We start from the raw sequence: 17,634 nt of genomic DNA on the forward strand, positions 1-17,634 counted from the left end.
GGACACTAGCTACCCTTCCTGGTTTAAACAGTTACAGGCTCTCTCTTTCTCCAGTTAGTCCCATTTAAATGCTTATCCATCCAGCTGGGACTGGCTTTCAATTGAGCCTCATTTATATTTGAAATCGGTCTTGGAGGAAGGAAGTAGAGTCCAACTGGTAAGAATGGTAGTAGATTCCTTTCTCTTGCTCTAAGACGTAACCTCCTGTCAGCCACAAAGAGCACCTCTTGTGTAAGAGTACAAGATTGGAAGCCCTATCAGTCTGGTTTGCCACTCAGTGATTTTTATGACCCACGCACCTTATATAATTTCTTTGGGCCTCAGCCTACTTACAAATGGGGTTGCTCAGGGAGCTAAATAAGATAATGTATGAATGATGCACAAAGCCTGATATACAGCTTGAAGACAATATCTGGATCTTCTATTGACCTTCACCTTCTATTTTGAGTAGAAGGCATATAGTATAAGTTGTACCCATAACCTCATATAGGGGTCACAGAATGGCAACATAGAAATGTGAGGTGCTTGTCTAGATCAGACTCAGCCAACTTTGTCTGTGAAGGTCCAGATAATAAATATTTTAGGCTTTTGAGCCATATGGTCTCTATTGCAATTACTCAAGTCTGTTATTGTAGTGGGAAAGCAGCCAGATGTAACTTACAAATGAATGATGGTGTGTTCTGATAAAACTTTATTTGAAAGTAAGTGATGGAACAGATTTGGTCAGTTTGCTGGAGTTTCCACCTCCTGGTTTAGAGGCTTCAGGACAGTGATACAATGACAGTTGCCATCTACTGAGGTTTTACCATAGATGGCTTAACTACATATTATTGTTAAATTAAATGACTTTTTGTTATTTTTTCAGACCCTGATTTTCTAAGGCAGTTCTAATTTCACTCCATTTAATCCGAAATCGTATATTAAAACCATGTCCTGTAACACAGTGTGGAGTTTGGAATTGGGAAGACCTCAATTCAAATCCCCATACTACCTTTTTAGTTACTATCCACGGGATGACTGGCAAATTATTTAACTCTATATGCCTCAGGATTGCCATCTGTAAAATGGAGATAATACCTAACTCAAAATGTTGCTGAGAAGATTAATGAGATAATGTATGTCAATTATTTAGCACAGTGGGTAACAAAAGCAGGCATTCAATAAATGATAGCTGCTATTATTATAATTGAATTAGTTTGTCTTAATGTTGTATAACTTCACCAAGAAAGTCACAAACTAGAAAATAACCTTTGCCGGTGCCAACTGTATGAATGTTTGGGTCAAGAGCTATGGTCCTCATAACTACAAACCTTGCCAAAGAGAGCTGAGATAAGCCCAGCAATGGGGATTAACATGCAGCTCAGTGGGGAGGCAGCAAGATGGGTTCAAGGCCATGAGTCCCAACTTAGGCCCACTGCTTCATGTTTTCCTACTGTTCTGTTCTCCTTGGAACAGAATGTATGTAAATTATTAATTTTGCAATTAGTTTAATGTCTTATTCCTTCCATTAGAATATAAATTCCATAAAGGCAGTGTTGGATCTAACCCAGTGCCTTGCACACAGCAGGTACTCAATGGGTATTTGTTGAAATGAATCAATGAATGAGACAGGAGACCTCGGTTCTGGTACCTGCTGCCTAGCTTGTGGGATTGCTGCATAGTTACTTATCCTGTTTTGGTTTCAATTTTCTTATCTATAAAATGAATGTTCAGATGAGACGATGTGTTAGGTCCTCCCAGTACAACTAACTCACTAGATAGCGTCAAAACAACTTTAATTTTGATGATACTGTTATTAATTTCAACAAACTTTACCCAGCACTTACTGGATGCCAGGCAGGTGTGTATTAATTCTAGGGAATACAGAGGTGAGATATATCCTCCACCCTCAATAATTTTATATTCTAGTTGCCTATATCTTACTTTGTTCCAGGAAGGACTTACAATGGGTCTACTAATCTCAAACAATACTTCCCAAAGTGAATTTTGTGGAATGCTAGTTCTATGAAGTCCTCAAAAACATGCTTCTGTGGTCAAATAAGTTTGGAAAGTATTTTATCCTATAATCTTATTCTAGAAAGTCACACTGAATATTAATACATTAAAGGCTTTGAGAGTCTTACAAGAATAAAGAAACTTGCTTATTTGATTATCAGAGCATTTTCCAATATGACCTCAGAACTTTCTTTCCCCTATAACCACTTATGATAATGTGGAATCTTCCATTCCACAAAACCCTCTTTGGGAACCCTTGCTCTAGTGAGCTCGTCTTAGCACACCATGTCTAGTGCACACATTCTGTGGTACTCAGAGATGGCTTCAGGGGGCAGGTGTTCTTGGGGAGGGTAAGCTCCATATGTGAAATCACAGGAACATTTTAAATACTGTTAGTTTCTTCAAATGGACCAAGTTATACCCTGGGGGTCTGCACTGTCCTATCGGTTTCAGGGTTTCAGAGGGACTCTGAGTACCTGTGGGTTAAATGAGGTTTGCTCTCAGCCAGCAGTTTGCTTCTGGAGTAATCATACCCCCATTAGCCAGTATGAGGAAGCCTCCTCTGGGGTGACTTGCTGACTTACTTAAAGCAATATGCCCATCCTTACCCACCACTAAAGCTCATTAATTCTACAAACTCCTGAAACTCATCAATAATTCAGAGAACCCAACTGACATTAACAATCCCCTCTGGAAGGACTCACATCAGGCATTTGCTAGAGCCAAAATAATGTAATTTCAAGGTTTAGAGAAGCCCTAAGCTTTTCAAAAGAAAAGATGCCCTTTAAATGACAAGGGACCACTTTATCTTCAGCCTTCTGCGTAAGCCTATAAAGAAGTCCCCTTGAAGCTAGCATCAGGTATGACAGGAAGACTTTCTGAATCCTTGAAGATAGTTTTTAGTTAAGTGGCAGAGGGGCTGTTTAGCGACCCTATCATATATCGGAATGTCCCATTTCTTTATGGTTCTCTTTCCAGTTCTCTTGTACTTTTTCACCCCTACAGTCACTTCTCTAGACAAGGTCGGTCACATCATCTCCCATCTACATGATGGCAAGAGTCTCCTCATTGGTCTGTTTGCCCCCAAACGTTCCCCCGGAGCTCTTGTTCCCCAATATGGTCAGACTGATTTTTCAAAATCACAGATGTCATCAAGTCATCATCCTGCTTTAAAAAACCTTTCTCAGGCAGCCCAGGCGGCTCAGCGGTTTAGCGCCTGCCTTCAACCCAGGGCCTGATCCTGGAGCCCCAGGATCGAGTCCCATGTCAGGCTCCCTCCATGGAGCCTGCTTCTCCCTCTGCCTGTGTCTCTGGCTCTCTCTCTCTCTCTGTGTTTCATGAATAAATAAATAAAATATTTTAAAATAATAAAAAAAAAACCTTTCTCATATGCTTCTGCTAAAGTTCACAATCTTGGTCTACAAGGCACTGCCTAAGTTGGGGTGGGGGGTTTCTTCTTGCTAAGTGGCCCCTGAACTTCCCCTATCATAACCCTCATCAAACTTGTTGGAATTATTTGTTTTATTAGCTTCTACTCTGCTAGACTGCTGGCAATACAAGAGTAGGAAGCATTTCTGTTGTGTGGTATCCATATTTCCTGGCACTTAGGAGGAGTTTGACATCGTTGTTAAGTGCATGTTGGTTCTTTAGTCTCTAGTGATGCAAATGGAAAACAAAGAACCAAAGTTGGCTTGTCTTGGCTGTCATGATACTCTACTCTGACAAGTCCTTAGTTTGTAGGGTAGAGGTCTCTGAATTTTTTTTTTTTTTAGGATTAGTATCCATTATACCAGAAAAGTCAGCAGGATGGGGCCTGGTTCAAACCCAGATTTTGGTAATTGAACATTTGTCTTTTAAAACAAGTTATGATTCATTGGCCTAATCCAAACAAAGGTCTGGTGATATTTTCTGAACTAAAGATAATAAAATGGTGGTTTGAGAGAGAATGTTTCACTACCTAGTGAAGGTGCCAGTTTGGAAGGCATGGTTTGGAGGAAGAATATTGGAAATTATGGGACATTCCTGGTGACTGCTGATAGAAGGAGAGAATGTTGGAAATATTGATTAGGTCAGGAAATTAAAAATCCTGGTTCTGCCACTTGCTAGAAGTGTGACCCAGGGTGGGCCCCTCAACTACTCAACTTCAATTTCCTTTTCTAATAAAATGAGTATAGTTATATCTACTCCCCTAAAAAAATTCAAAGGACTTAAGACTCATGGATATGAAAAATATTCAGATAGTAGGAACAAATTCTACCAAATAGATGGTAACATTATTAAATTGAATCCTTACTGAAGATTCCTCTGATAATGATTATGTGAAATGCCTATTTTAAAGAGGCTCACAGGTACAACTCTCTCTTTCCAGAATGACTGTACTCTCAGGGGAAGACCCAGCATATAAGATGCACGGGACCTTGCTTCTCAACACAAGGCATCCATCTGATGGGTCCCACTAACACCTTTCCTGTACTTGACAAAGATGTTCTGGTTGGAAAGCATTCAGTCATTCATGTTTTGCCTAAACCTTTTCTATAAGTTTTTAGACAGCAGTTGCTATCTCTTATTAAAAGCCAAGTTAATTTCCGCCCCCCCAAAAAATAAATAAAAGCCAAGTTAACTGTTTTCTCGACAATTTGGAAAATTACTCTGGCTAATGAAGTCCTCCAAATTAGGGGTGAGAATAAGAATGTGATGATAAAATAGCATCGCTAACATTTACTGAGCATCATCCCTGCCCATGTGCTAAGCATTTTACATGCATTCATTTGCTTAATCCTCATGCCAACCCAATGATATAGGTCCCATTACCAAGTTCATTTTACAAGGACTCCCAAGTGAGGGGAGGTTAAGTAACTTGCCCAAGGTCACTCGGTTAACTGTTAGACTTGGGATTCATTCTCAGGTAGTCTGATGCTGAAGTACTTGCCCTTAACCACTGAGCACATATCCTGTGCCACGTGATATGTTAGGACTTCAGGACAAAAAGATGAATGTGGCATGATATTTCTTGTCGGGAGATTTGGATTTCTTTTAGGTGCAAACATACCTGACCTTTCTCAGATTTATTCTTAGAATAGTAAGGCTGATTTGGAAAATGAGGCACTGCCTAGTTAATGAAGATGTTTAACATGGAATTACTTTGCCTGAAAGGGAACACTCCTCAAACAGAAAACTTACCAAACTCGGGCCTTCTCTGAAAAGGAATAAAAAAAAAAAATCCCAAACAAACAAATCATCTACTCCCTGAGGTCAGGGGTCTGTTTCCCCAATTCTCCAGAGCCTGTCACAGTATCTAGCACACAGTACTACTACTAGTGGGAGCTCCATATGTGGTTGTTGGATGAATGAACATGGTGACAGTAACGTAATGTAGTTGCTGAGATTCTTTAGCTTGCTCTGGGGCCTCTTCTTTTCTCAGGTCACCCACCCTGGTCCTCAGTATCTTAATTCTGATGGATTAGGAGCTGTAAGGGATGGGCAGGGTGATATAAGATAGGGCAGAAAGAGTGAGGGGTATATGTGTGTATGGGCAGGGAAGGACAACAGCACAATGGTAACAGATTGAACACCTTAGGGGGAAGAATGACACTTCAGGTATATCAACCACCTTGTGACCAAAACCCCACCCTTTGGGCAATGAATGCTGTGACAAAGCTGGGGAATGTGGCAGCATCTAGACACCATGCTTATGGGGTGTATATACATCTCTTGTATACACATTTCTCCTTTTATGCTCATACACAAACACACACACAAAGACAAAAGGAAAATAGAGGAAGGAAGACCATACCTTTAACTACCCTATCCAGATAGTGCGCTTGGGGAATAAAAGACAGGATATTTAAGGTAGGATCAAGTAAGTGCAACATTGCCTGCCATGTAACCATGCCAGGTGCTGAGGGGACACAGGGGGATGGGCCCCACGTTTGGGACAGACCTGCCATGGTGGGAGAAATAAAACCAAAGACATGATGACATGAGAGAGGAGGGAGAGCAAGCACATTCTCCAGGAAGGGTCAAAAGGAACTTCAACTCATTCTATGATCCAGGAGTTTGGAAATGTGATCATATATAAGAAGGCATATGGATAGGGAAACAGGAGAAAAAGAAGGATGGGAAGCTGCAAAAGTGGCCATGCTCCTGCTCTGTCAGATTTGTTCAACTTTATGGAAAACTAGAATTTGTCCTGTGTCTACACAGAGCAGCATCCAACTTTCCGCTGGGGGAAGCAGCCATATAAGAACAAGTGCACCTTGTCTGGGCAGAGGGGTTTCCAGAGAGCTGGAACCTAGAAATACGCAAAATTGGAATCCCCTTTGATACACACTAGGGAAGTGGGCTGAGTCTTTGGTCAAATATACCGCGAGATTATCTGTTTGCCATTCTTGAATTTGCCATGGACACATGTGCCCACACAGACTTGAATGCAGAATGCTTGGTGTTCTAAGTAAGACGCGTTTCTCCTTTGTGCATCTTACACAGAATGTAAGGTGCAGGTCAATGGATGTCACTGTGAGAAACAGGAAAAGAAAAGAACACCTGCCCACTTCTCAATGCTCATTAGCTCAAAGAATAGAACGATGTATGCTTTGTTTTCCAATGGAGGGGTTGCATCCAAGCTTTGACGTACTTGGCAATCTAAGGTTTTGCTTCTCTGTGAGGATGGATGTCAAACACTGCCCTGAAATTAACTCCACAGTGCTTATATGTGACTGTGTGTTGAAAGCAGGGCAGTCCTCTTCGTTCCCAGCATCAATCAGTATTACTATTGCATCTTCCCCACCTGGGCTCCTCATGGCTATTTGAGGAGCTTCCCGCCCACCCTTCTCTCTACAGCTCCCCAGCATGTGCTCCCACAATGGCCAGACTCATGGTCACCTTCTGAAAGGCCTGATGCTTTCTGCCAGGTGGGCCTCCATCCTCAGCTTGATTTCACATGTGAATTCAAAGTCCATAAGTAGGCCTGGACTTCAATGCTAGGGTCTTAGGTGGAAGCCCTGGGGTTCTAGAAACTGTAAGAATATTCTCCCTTTCTTCATAAAAAGCATAAATTTTATTTTTTCAGTTCACTGGGTAGGACAGACACTGTTGCTGGTCATCAATATATATTTGCCTCAGAAGACGGGTGGATGAGAGGCTATGTTTCTAGTTGAGGAATCCACATGGTCTCTGTTTCTAGATGAAATATGCTCCTGGAGGCTGTCATGCCAAGTGGAAAATTGGGAAGAGGAGATTTTAATGGGGCCTGTGTGCTTTCCCTTCATTCTTATAGATGCTCTGGAGTTCACGAGAGCACAAGATAAAAGAAAGGAAGGTGGAGGAGAATGGTTTATTAAAGCAGAAGTCCATAAACAAAGCTGTGAAATGCTGAACAATGAAAAATAGGGCCAGTCCACAGGTAGCATGGCCCAGGAAGCATTTCTGGCTAAGGTGAACACTGTCTTGATTCTGGATTCTTCTGTCACACCTGTCTTACTCAAGTTCATTCATCTAATTTTTCAGAGTGACCTAAAATTTCTTAGACATCACCTCCCATGCTATGTCATCTGAGAACAATGATATCTAGGATCTCCTGGACCTCCTGGCTCAGCCGGTGCTCTTAGCTTTCAGATCTGTTGAGTTTTGAAGAGAGTCATGATCATAGATTGTTGTAATAACTGAACCCAGCTGCAGAAGAGCTGGGGTTTCTCTCACAGGGTTGGAGATGATGACCAGGTTGGGTGAGACACCATCAGTGGGATCCAAGTGGCCATACTGCCATGCAGCATCTGCTCTGAGGGAGTCCTTTCACACGTACAACCTTGCTTCTCTCCAAACTTAGTGGTGATAGCCTGGCTCTGGTGATGAGGACAGATTATATTTACTCTGCAGGCTAATCTCCCCAAGCCTAGGGGCTGACTTCACAGAGCTCTCTCTTCTAATGTCATTTTTTTTGCCATTTCATTTTTAAGAGCAATGGTAATAAAGATCTGTATTAAATGTGAATATGTTTCTAATACCTTTTAAAGATCCTTACTAGTTTCTCTAGATCACAGGCATGAAGAGTATCCAGTGGAAGTGACTGAGGCAGACTCAGGTTGCAATCAATGCTGTGGGTTTCAGGAGACAAAAATGGGCATTTGAAACTTCAAATTCTGGCTCCATAGACCACTGTCCTTTCCTACACAGTGACCTTGAGACACAGTGTTAAGTCCAGAAGCTGATAATGGCCAGTCAATACCAAATCCAAGAGTTTTCTAGAAACAGAATAGAGCTTCCTTCATTGAAGATGGAAGGGGTAACTGGATCTTTGGAGTCCAATGCCATTTATTTATAAAAGCCATGCAGAAGTCCATACTGTGGTCCATGCTTCCATTGTTTGAAAATCTTGGTACATATGTCCTTGAGTATAGCCATTTAAAAATTCATCATATTTTAAAACAGTAACTTTTTAAAAAGATTTTATTTATTTATTCATGAGAGACACAGAGAGAGAAAGAAAGGCAGAGACACAGACAGAGGGAGAAGCAGGCTCCATGAAGGAAGCTCGATGCGGGACTCAATCCCGGGACTCCAGGATCACGCCCTGAGCCAAAGGCAGGCACTAAATCACTGAGCCACCCAGGCGTTCTTAAAACAGTAACTTTCAGAAAAGATGACACAAAGTCCATGAGTTTGCACTGCAGATGATGGATTCAGAACTTCACAGAATTCCTTCACCTTTCTCCCCAGGACTTAGGGATGAAGATGATGACAGAGTCATCTTTCCTCTTAGGCCATGCTTATTTTTTCAACATTACACAATGTTTCTTGTGCTCCTTCTCTATTCCTTTCACTATTGGGAAGCTAGAGACAGGGGTGGCGCATGAGTCTGTGAGGTCTTATAGTCTCTTCAGCATTTCTATGCCTTTCAATGTGAAAACTTCTTCTTCCTTTTTTTTTTTTAACATGAAAACTTCTTTCCTTGACTTGCCTTTTATCAATACAAGTTTCCAAATCTTTCTCTTAGGGTAATCCCAAGAAGCTTCAGGGGCCCTCTGTCAAAGGCTGTGGAGAGCATGGCACAACGCTCTTCTCTGTCATTGTCTGGGACCCTCAGTTGTATCACTGGTACACATTAGGCCATATTAAGCAAAGATTATTACAGCAGGTAATGGTTAGGGTGGTTATAATCATATGAACTTCTTCAGATGTTTGACAAACCATCAGAGAGATGTTCTTATTAAGATCTTGGATATATTAATCCCTTTCTCTTGAGTGAAGGATCAGTGAGTAAATGGCCATTGGCACCCACCTGAGAGGGACTCACAAAGCCTTACTAACCTCCTTAAAGTTTCCCACCCCTACCACGTGTGGGCTAACATCCCCCAGAACCATCAACTCATCAAGCTCTTGCTCTGATAACTTGGGGTAGATCCCTGTTCATTTTCTCTGTCTTTGCCAGCATCTGTCCTGTCAGGTCACAGGTCCTGTTGTGAGAGAGTGCTTTTAAGGACAAGGACAGGGTACTCACTTGGCTCTGACACCTTGTGAGGGTCTTAGAAGCTCTCGGTTAAGGACAGTCTGATTACAAACAAGGAACCGGAGAGCCACCATTCAAAAGTAGACAAAGAACTCCAGAAGATTTCTTTCAGTTTTTCTAATCTCTCTTTATCATGAAGTCTGGCTGGGCTTACTTGAGTAACTGCATCATCACAGTATTATTTTGATCTTTACTCCCAGAGGAGGATTTGTGTAAGAATCAAGATTTATATGATTGGACAGCTCTCCTGAAGCCTAGTAAATATTTCTGTGTATCTGGCATCTTGAACAGTCACAGCTTTGGGGTCAAGGTTGGAATTTTACAAATGTAATCAGGAGTTGGCATTTCCCACATGTGTTTTGAGATTTTATAGACAAGGGGCACTGAAGTGAATAAAATAACAATTGTAGAAGTGACCAGAAATGATAGTACTGTTTTCAAAGAAATTGAAAAAAATTAGACACCTTCTCAAATTTAACTATGATTTTTAGCTTTCTGTAAAGAATTGGGAGGGCAAGCCCCAGGCTTGAGACCCATGAAATTCATGAAAAACACATCTCCAAATATGTTTTCGATGATTCTGTGCTGACCATGTACTTGAGAAACAGAGCCACGTCAATTCATCTGACCTTAACGTCTGGATTAGGAAAACAGAGTTTCACATGTGCACATGGGAGCGTTACTGATAAGTGAGAGTGGAAATGAAAAATCCCTTCTTATTTGTGGGCTATTTTTAGGAGCAGGATAACTCAAGTTTTGGGATGATGGGTGTGTAGTTCTGTGGTCAGTGGAGGAAGAGGAGGCCAGGACTTCATCATCCCTGGAGGCCTCCTCCAGCGTCCCCCATTCAGTGATTCATGGAAGGAGAACATGAAGCCCCTAGCAACCATGTGGTCTGCTCATGATGCTTTCACCAAAAACCTTTCTTGAAGATGCAAAGAGACACATAACTCCTCACCTAAGGAATTAGGATTCAGTGTGAATAATCTTGCTTTTTGACAAAAATTCTGTCATTAAAGAAGATGCTATTGTCCATTTCCCTTTTGTTCTGAAAACCAACCTCCTTTGAGAAAAATCAAGTAGCTTCCATAAAAGAAAAGATGGACCAAAGCCTCCAAAAGGAGCTATTTAATTCTTGCTATAACAATCTGCTCCAGGAAACGTCACTGGGGTGAAAAGATTCTTATGCCAGGGACTTGACCATAAGGAGCCAGACTTGTCTTGTTGTTTAATGCCAGCTGGCAGGTGATCAAATCATTCTTTCCTGTTTATGGAGGCGGCGGTGTGTAAATAAACAGGCCCTCCTCTCTTGTTTCTGCTGCATGGAGGTCTTTGAATCAGCTTTTTCTCTGGTGTAGGACATAACTAGACTACAGCACATGAGCTAGCTGCGCTATTCTGACCTCTTGTATAGGAATGAAATCTGACAAGAGAAAATGTAACACTTTGAATTTCTCACTTTTCACATCAACAGCTTTTTTCCTTTCCTAAATGTTCCTCAAAGGGAGTGAGGCTCCTGGCAATATAAGAAGGTACTCCTTGTTTCTATCAAAGATTCAAAAAGGGCTTCTCCTTCTTTCTATTCCAAAAGGAAAAGGAAGGCACCACCATTGTTTCTCTCCTTTGCCTTTCCTACCTCCCCTTTCACCAGACAAGGTTACTGAAGTGTTCCTTGAGCGCCAAGGGTTTCTCACTTGGGATGCAGCTGGCCACAGGCAGAGACCCACAGAGAGCAAGGTGCCATGCAGGGACATTAGACAGGGACAAAGGAAATGCTCACCACGGAATGAAAGGTGATAGAATTCTGAGCCAACGTCCTTTCATCTGCGCCACTATGACTAGTCCATTACTTCTTCAATGTCCTGTGACATTTTTTCTGGTATTTATGACTGCCAGCCTCCCTCTTGAATTGTGCACATTTACCTTGATGCATTTCTTATCTGGAGGGGAAAAAGCATCTGCAATCCCAAGGAGGAATTTGCTCTTAAGGAGTGACAATGGGTATGCGGGTGTGCAGGGCTAGGGGGTGTGGGGGGGGGAAGGGGATGCTTTGACATCTTGGCATCAAAGCACACAGGATGGTCTTCAGGCCAGGCTGATGAACACCCATAAGACGGGAGATGTAGCACAGCCTGCCCACCAGCCTGTCGTGAATCATCTGGGATTGGCCTCAGGGAGAATTTCCTGAAATCCCTCATCATCATTTGACTGAGATGAGATGCTTTTATCTTATAAAAGTCAGACATCCGTAAACTTTTTGGAACTTGGTAAGGTGAGCTGAGGGTTCTATAACCAAGTGAGAGAAACAGAATGTACTTTCCCTTCCAGGCTCTGCTTTTGGTTTTAATGGGGATGGTCCCCCTTCTGGGCTGGGAGGCTAAAAGGTCCTCAGTTACGTCAAAAGTGGAGTTTAAAAAAGAGGGCCCCCCCCCAGGTAACCAGGGCCACTTCACATGAAGGGGTGTCCAGGACAATCGTAAGGCAGGATGACACTGACACAAAGAAGCCACCCAGAGGCGTGCAGTTAAGGCACTGTGGCACCTTCTGCTGGGGACAAACCGGGGCAGCGGGGGGAGGGGAGGCTGTCCTTGGCTCTGGAGTGGCTCACTTAAGAGTCTGGGGTGGGTGACAAGGTACGCAGCTCTGAGTGCAATAGTAAAGAGGAGGCATAGGCTCGGAAGTTTGTAAACCAGATGCCTTGTAGAAAACCTGGACTCTGTCCTGTGGGCCACAGAGCAAGCAGCTGGTGTGGACACCTTACACCAACACCAAAGCTCAGGAGACTAAACCTCAAATTCCTGTTCTACTTCTTACAAGCTAAGTGACCTTAAGCCTCGGGTCCCTGAGAAGGAGGGAATAATACGTGTGCCTTCAAAGGGTGACTCTTTGGAGTGCAGAATAATGCAATTAAGAGTCCTTAGCACATGCTTGGCACATGGTTAACACTCAAAAATCAGAAGCCATTATTATTGTTAATAAATGCAAGGGGTTTATGGCCACTTATAAACAGAGTGATATAGTGGGGGCAGAGGTGATGAATTCAGACCAATTTCAGATTACAAAACAAAAGGAATGAAGCCTAAAAAAAATGAGAAAAGCAGTAGCTCCTTTTGCTCAATATTTCTTTGTTCCTCAAAAGGTCTGGGGCTTGGCTCTCAGGTTCCGTTAAGACCCAAGAGGTGATTTTTAGAGCTGAAGAGACACCCAGAGTCCTGCCTTCCGAATCCATGTGCTTACCATCTGATCACAGACTGTCCCTTTGAAAAAAATGGAAGGGGAAGAAAAACCACACACACAAACCAGTTGATTCAATAAAGAGCTTTTTGGTGAGTGCTCTTTCCAGGATAATAAACCAAGCAAAACGTCTGGCTGTGTTTAAAATCAACAAAAGCAGCAGGAAAGGCAGGAAGAAGGGAATGGAGTGATCAGCTTGTTCTGAGAGCTGCCAACAATGCTGTTTCAGCAGGGGCTGTGTGAGGAGCCCCCAGAGAGAAGAGAGGAGACAAATGCAGACAGGATGGAGGCTGAGGACAGGAGAGGGAGGGATCTAGGCCTGATGGGAGGCAGATGTGGCCCAGGGCCTGGGGGAAGCTTTCCCCAGGACTCCAGGCCTATCTCGGAGCTCAGGCCTAGGGGGCCAGTGGATGTGGGGGGCTGAGAGCTACGCCTAAGCCCTCCTATCCAGATCATGAACTTGATAATAATGGCCACACTTACTGAGAGCTATAATCTGTGCCAGCCTGTGCTACTCTCTTCATGTGCATTATGATCCCCATTTTATAGGTGAGCAAACCAAGGCTCAGAGAGGCACTGGAACAGTCCACAGCTGCAAAGGGGCAGGCAGGTGCCTTATTCCTGATTCCCAGCTCCTTAATGCAGGGCCCTACTGCATCTGGCCAGGAAGGGTATAAGCAAGGCATGCAAACCAGCTAACAGACATCTGGGAACCGCAGACTGAGAGGGAGAAGGTTAAAAATACCCAATTGTAAGTTTAAGTCCAACTGCTGCTGGGAAATGCCAGCCATAATGTCACCAGATGAAAGGACTTTTTGCCCAGCTCCCACATGCGAACAGAGGCAGCACCCGCCCCCCGCCAGCAGCCACCCCCCCCACCTCCCCACCCCAACCTGCCATACCGATGGTGCAGTGCTCGCCGTTCCAGCCGGGGCTGCACTCGCACTTGCCATCCCGGCAGGTCCCGTGCTCCGCACAGCGTGGGTGGCAGGCCCGCTGGTCGCAGGCTGCCCCCATCCAGCCCTCCTCGCAGCGGCAGGTGCCTCCCACGCAGACGCCGTGGCCCCCACAGTCGGCCGCACAGATCTCTGTGGGGAGGAGGGCAGGGGAGAAAAAAAATAAAACCACATTCTGAGCGGGTCATTGTTGCGAACAAGGGTCACACTTGGCTACCTACCTTAGCTCTTGGGAGGGAAAGGTCGGGACTCCAGAGGCTTGGGGGGCTAATCTCCCCAAACAATGACCCTCAGATGCGAACAATTCTTCAGGCAAAAGCCCATCCTGTCCTGAGCCCGTTGCCCTGCCCAAATAGGGTGGACTGGAGGGCTCTCATCTATTTGCTTTCACCGCTGGCCAGCCTGTCCCCGCTTTTGTGCTCACCACTTCCAAAGGGGCCTGGCCTTCTGAACAGATGTGAGGAAAAGTCAAATTTAATTAAAAACTGGTTATGTGTGAAAACAAAGTGAGGACGAGTCCCCGATGGCCAAGTGAAACGCTCGTGGGTCTGGCTGCGGCTTGTGCAGGCGTCTGGCCCGGCAGTTTGTTCCAGCCTTTACTCTACTCCAGGTGGGGTGAAAGGTGGGCTGGCCCCCTGCACCCCGGTGTGGATCCTGGGCGCTGGCCCTGTGCTTCTGCCACCTGTGCTCCCTCCTCCTGCACACTGCTTTGCTACTCCAACTCCAAGCACCGTCTCAGTGGCCCTTCTGATCCAAAGCAAATAGCGGCAGGACGGTGTCCCAGCCAGAGCAGAGTCACCCAGCCCTTCACAAAGGCCTGTCTGTGAGTTGGTGCAAAACACACGCAGCCCAATTCACAAGCCCCTGTGGCTCGGGGGTCAGTGACAGCTTCCCAGTTATACGGGTAGAGGTTGTGACGGCTCCAAAACCAGTTTTCATGAAACAGGTTGAGCAGTTGTGGCCACTGATGCTCTCTGCCAAGACTGTGAGAGAGACACTGCCTGCAGGCTGTGCCTTATGGCCCCACCGTCTTCAATTGAAAACCTCAACGCTTTTGTTCTCTTTCAAACTAAATTAACTGGCACTGGGTCAAGTTGCATTTGCCCATGACAGCTTGGAAGATTCCAAGCTATGTTCCTGGTTTAGAAGCTACTAATAGTCTAGCTATTTTTGAAAAAGGAGATAAATCAAAATTAGATCTCAGAGGCTTAGACCTTCCATATCAACCTACAAGACAATGGCTACAATGTTTGTGAATTAAAAAAGAAAACAACCACAACACAACAGTTGATTCCTAGGCCTGACACCTTGCCAGGCACACTATCTGAGAAGCGAAGTACTACATGCACGGACACACCGAATTTCTCAGCTGCCCAGTGGAGAGAGGTCCCTTGTAAAATGGGTGGAAAGAGCCCTGACCTGGAGCTGGGGCCCCTGGGTTCTAAGCCAGGCTCAGCAGCTTCTGAACTGTGTGACTGGAAGCAGGTTCTTTGACATCACTGATGTATCGGGTGTGGGCAGTGATGATGACGTCACACGGCACCGCTGCTGGCCATCAGGGCTGTAGGGAGCACTTAGCTGAGTGGAAGATAGAAAAGGCCGTGGCAGAGATGCCCAACTCAAAAAGGTTTCTCAGGACAGTAAGCTTTAGACTCGGAGTCCAAGGACCTGGTAAGCAAGGTCCATGCCCGCTCAGCTCCACCTCTGCTGTATGACTCACCCTCACTGGGTGTTGGGGGAATCTGATGACACCTAAGGTCCCATCTGCCTCTAAGACCGTGGGGGCCTGTGATACAAACACCCTCCACATTACACAGCATCATCTATCCCCAAGGCTCAGCTCAAGGGTCTGTCCTTCTGTCCTCTGAGAGTCTGTGACTCACCCTGTGCTTATTCTCTTGCTCCTTGTCCTTCCATGTTACATGGTAAACTGACTTTCTGTTTCTGGGCCTGTGTCCTGTCAGACCACGGGTATCAGAGGCTGCACCCAATTCTCCTGATCACGCCTACACTTGGCACCCAGCACAGAGCTTGGCACAGAACAGACCTTAATTGAAGTTTGTTGGATAAGAGATGAATCTTATGTGTGCCTGGGGCTCAAGGTGGCCTGAGAATATGAAACAATTCACATACACCCTGCTCAGTCAGGCTGAGAGTAGGTCCGGGCCTATCTCCAGTGAGCTGCCCTAATGAAAACTTCCCAGTACTGTCACTCTATCAGCAGCCCTCCAGGTGTGAGGCTTTCTCAGGACATTCTTCGAGCTTCCTTCCCTTCTTATACAGACATCTTTTTTAAAAAAAATTTTTTATAATAAATTTATTTTTTATTGGTGTTCAATTTGCCAACATACAGAATAACACCCAGTGCTCATCCCATCAAGTGCCCCCCTCAGTGCCCGTCACCCATTCCCCCCCACCCCCCGCCCTCCTCCCCTTCCACCACCCCTAGTTCGGTTTCCCAGAGTTAGGAGTCTTTATGTTCTGTCTCCCTTTCTGATATTTCCCACACATTTCTTCTCCCTTCCCTTATATTCCCTTTCACTATTATTTATATTCCCCAAATGAATGAGAACATATAATATTTGTCCTTCTCCGATTGACTTACTTCACTCAGCATAATACCCTCCAGTTCCATCCATGTTGAAGCATTATACAGACATCTTGACAAAGAATGACAATATCTAGGCCCCAGGCCTTCCGAAATCCTCTCTCTGAAATTTCTGACCCATCCTCAAGCAGTGACCCCTGGTTACACGGAGGCAGGGCCTGCCTCAGGGCTGGTGAGAGCCCTGAGAGGGAAGATTAGTTTAGCATTTGTTTGGTTTTACTCAGCACTTTTTTTTCCCCAGGTGGCAGTTTATGGTGTAAAAGTAAACAGCAAGCAGTGCTTCTATTCACTGAGGTGTGAGCCAGGAGAGAGACAGGCTGCAGTGGCCAAAGCTTTGGTGTTTGCAGACGGTGGGGCATATACAGTTCAAGAGGGTCTAGAGCAGGAGAGACAGCCCTTCCCCAGTATTTGCTTGACTTCAGGCCTTACCTAATGGGTAGGCCATTCCTATACCAATCAATCTGAGGGCAATGCAGATGAAAGAGGGGAAGACTTAGAATCAGATGTGATTCCAAAGACATCTTGCCAGTTACATGACCTTAGGCAACCTATCTGATTGCTGAGTTTCATTTTCTTCTTCTGTAAAATGGGGATGGTGCAATAGTAAAGAGCATCCCTTCAGAGGGTTCCTGATGTATACAGTAGGTATCAATACATTCACACTGGTTTGTTCATTCTTCGAATAGTATTCCACGCCTGCCTACTAGGCACTGAAGACTGTGGCTGGTGCGGGGAATACAGAGAAAAACTAGACCTCATCCCTGTCCTTTGGGGGACAATCTAGACAAAGCTCAAACTGGTATTGGAGTCCCAAGATGATCCAAATAATCTACAGCTGTTACTGCTGCCCCTTCTTGCATATACACAGTGAATAAAACACCACAAATTTTAGGATCACACAGCTTTGGTGTCTACCTTGGTTTTGCAACTTGTTGGCTGGGTGATCCACAAGTTGCAAGTTATGAAATTCATTGAGCCTCACTTTCTATTTCTGTGAAACAGGTATAGTAATTCCCATTTCATCCATCTCATAGGGTTGGTATTACATCAAATGAGGTAATGTGTGGGAAAGCCATTTTTGACTTAATGACTAATACTTATACCAGGTTTTAGATTTTACAAAGTACTCTTCGTACATAATTTCTCACTTAACTATCACAACAATGCTGTCTGGTTACTGTAGGTGAGGCTTCTAATTGAGACCCAGAGAGCACAGGTGGATTCTACAGGCCATAGAGTCACCTGGTGCTTTTTCCTTCCTTCGACAATTCTCAGAGCCATGTGCAAGACAGACATTTTAAGATTAAGGAAACCGATTGGCAAAGAGGCAGGCTTTC

The 17,634-nt window shown here is 44.4% G+C and overlaps 1 protein-coding gene across 2 annotated transcripts in view; it reads right to left on the bottom strand.

The window, feature by feature from the left end:
* Positions 1-17,634, bottom strand: part of TENM4 (teneurin transmembrane protein 4) — a 731,611-nt gene that overhangs the window by 110,403 nt on the left and 603,574 nt on the right. Inside the window, exons 16-17 of one of the 2 annotated variants that reach the window (XM_041730444.1) lie at positions 13,636-13,821; positions 5,789-5,815 (exon numbers count right to left, since the gene is read on the bottom strand). In XM_041730444.1, the coding sequence (XP_041586378.1) occupies positions 5,789-5,815; positions 13,636-13,821 (213 nt within the window). The remainder of the gene's footprint in view (positions 1-5,788; positions 5,816-13,635; positions 13,822-17,634) is intronic. The other variant, XM_041730443.1, reaches the window with a different exon arrangement.

Source organism: Vulpes lagopus, chromosome 15 (assembly GCF_018345385.1).
Source record: "Vulpes lagopus strain Blue_001 chromosome 15, ASM1834538v1, whole genome shotgun sequence".
Lineage (NCBI taxonomy): Eukaryota > Metazoa > Chordata > Mammalia > Carnivora > Canidae > Vulpes > Vulpes lagopus.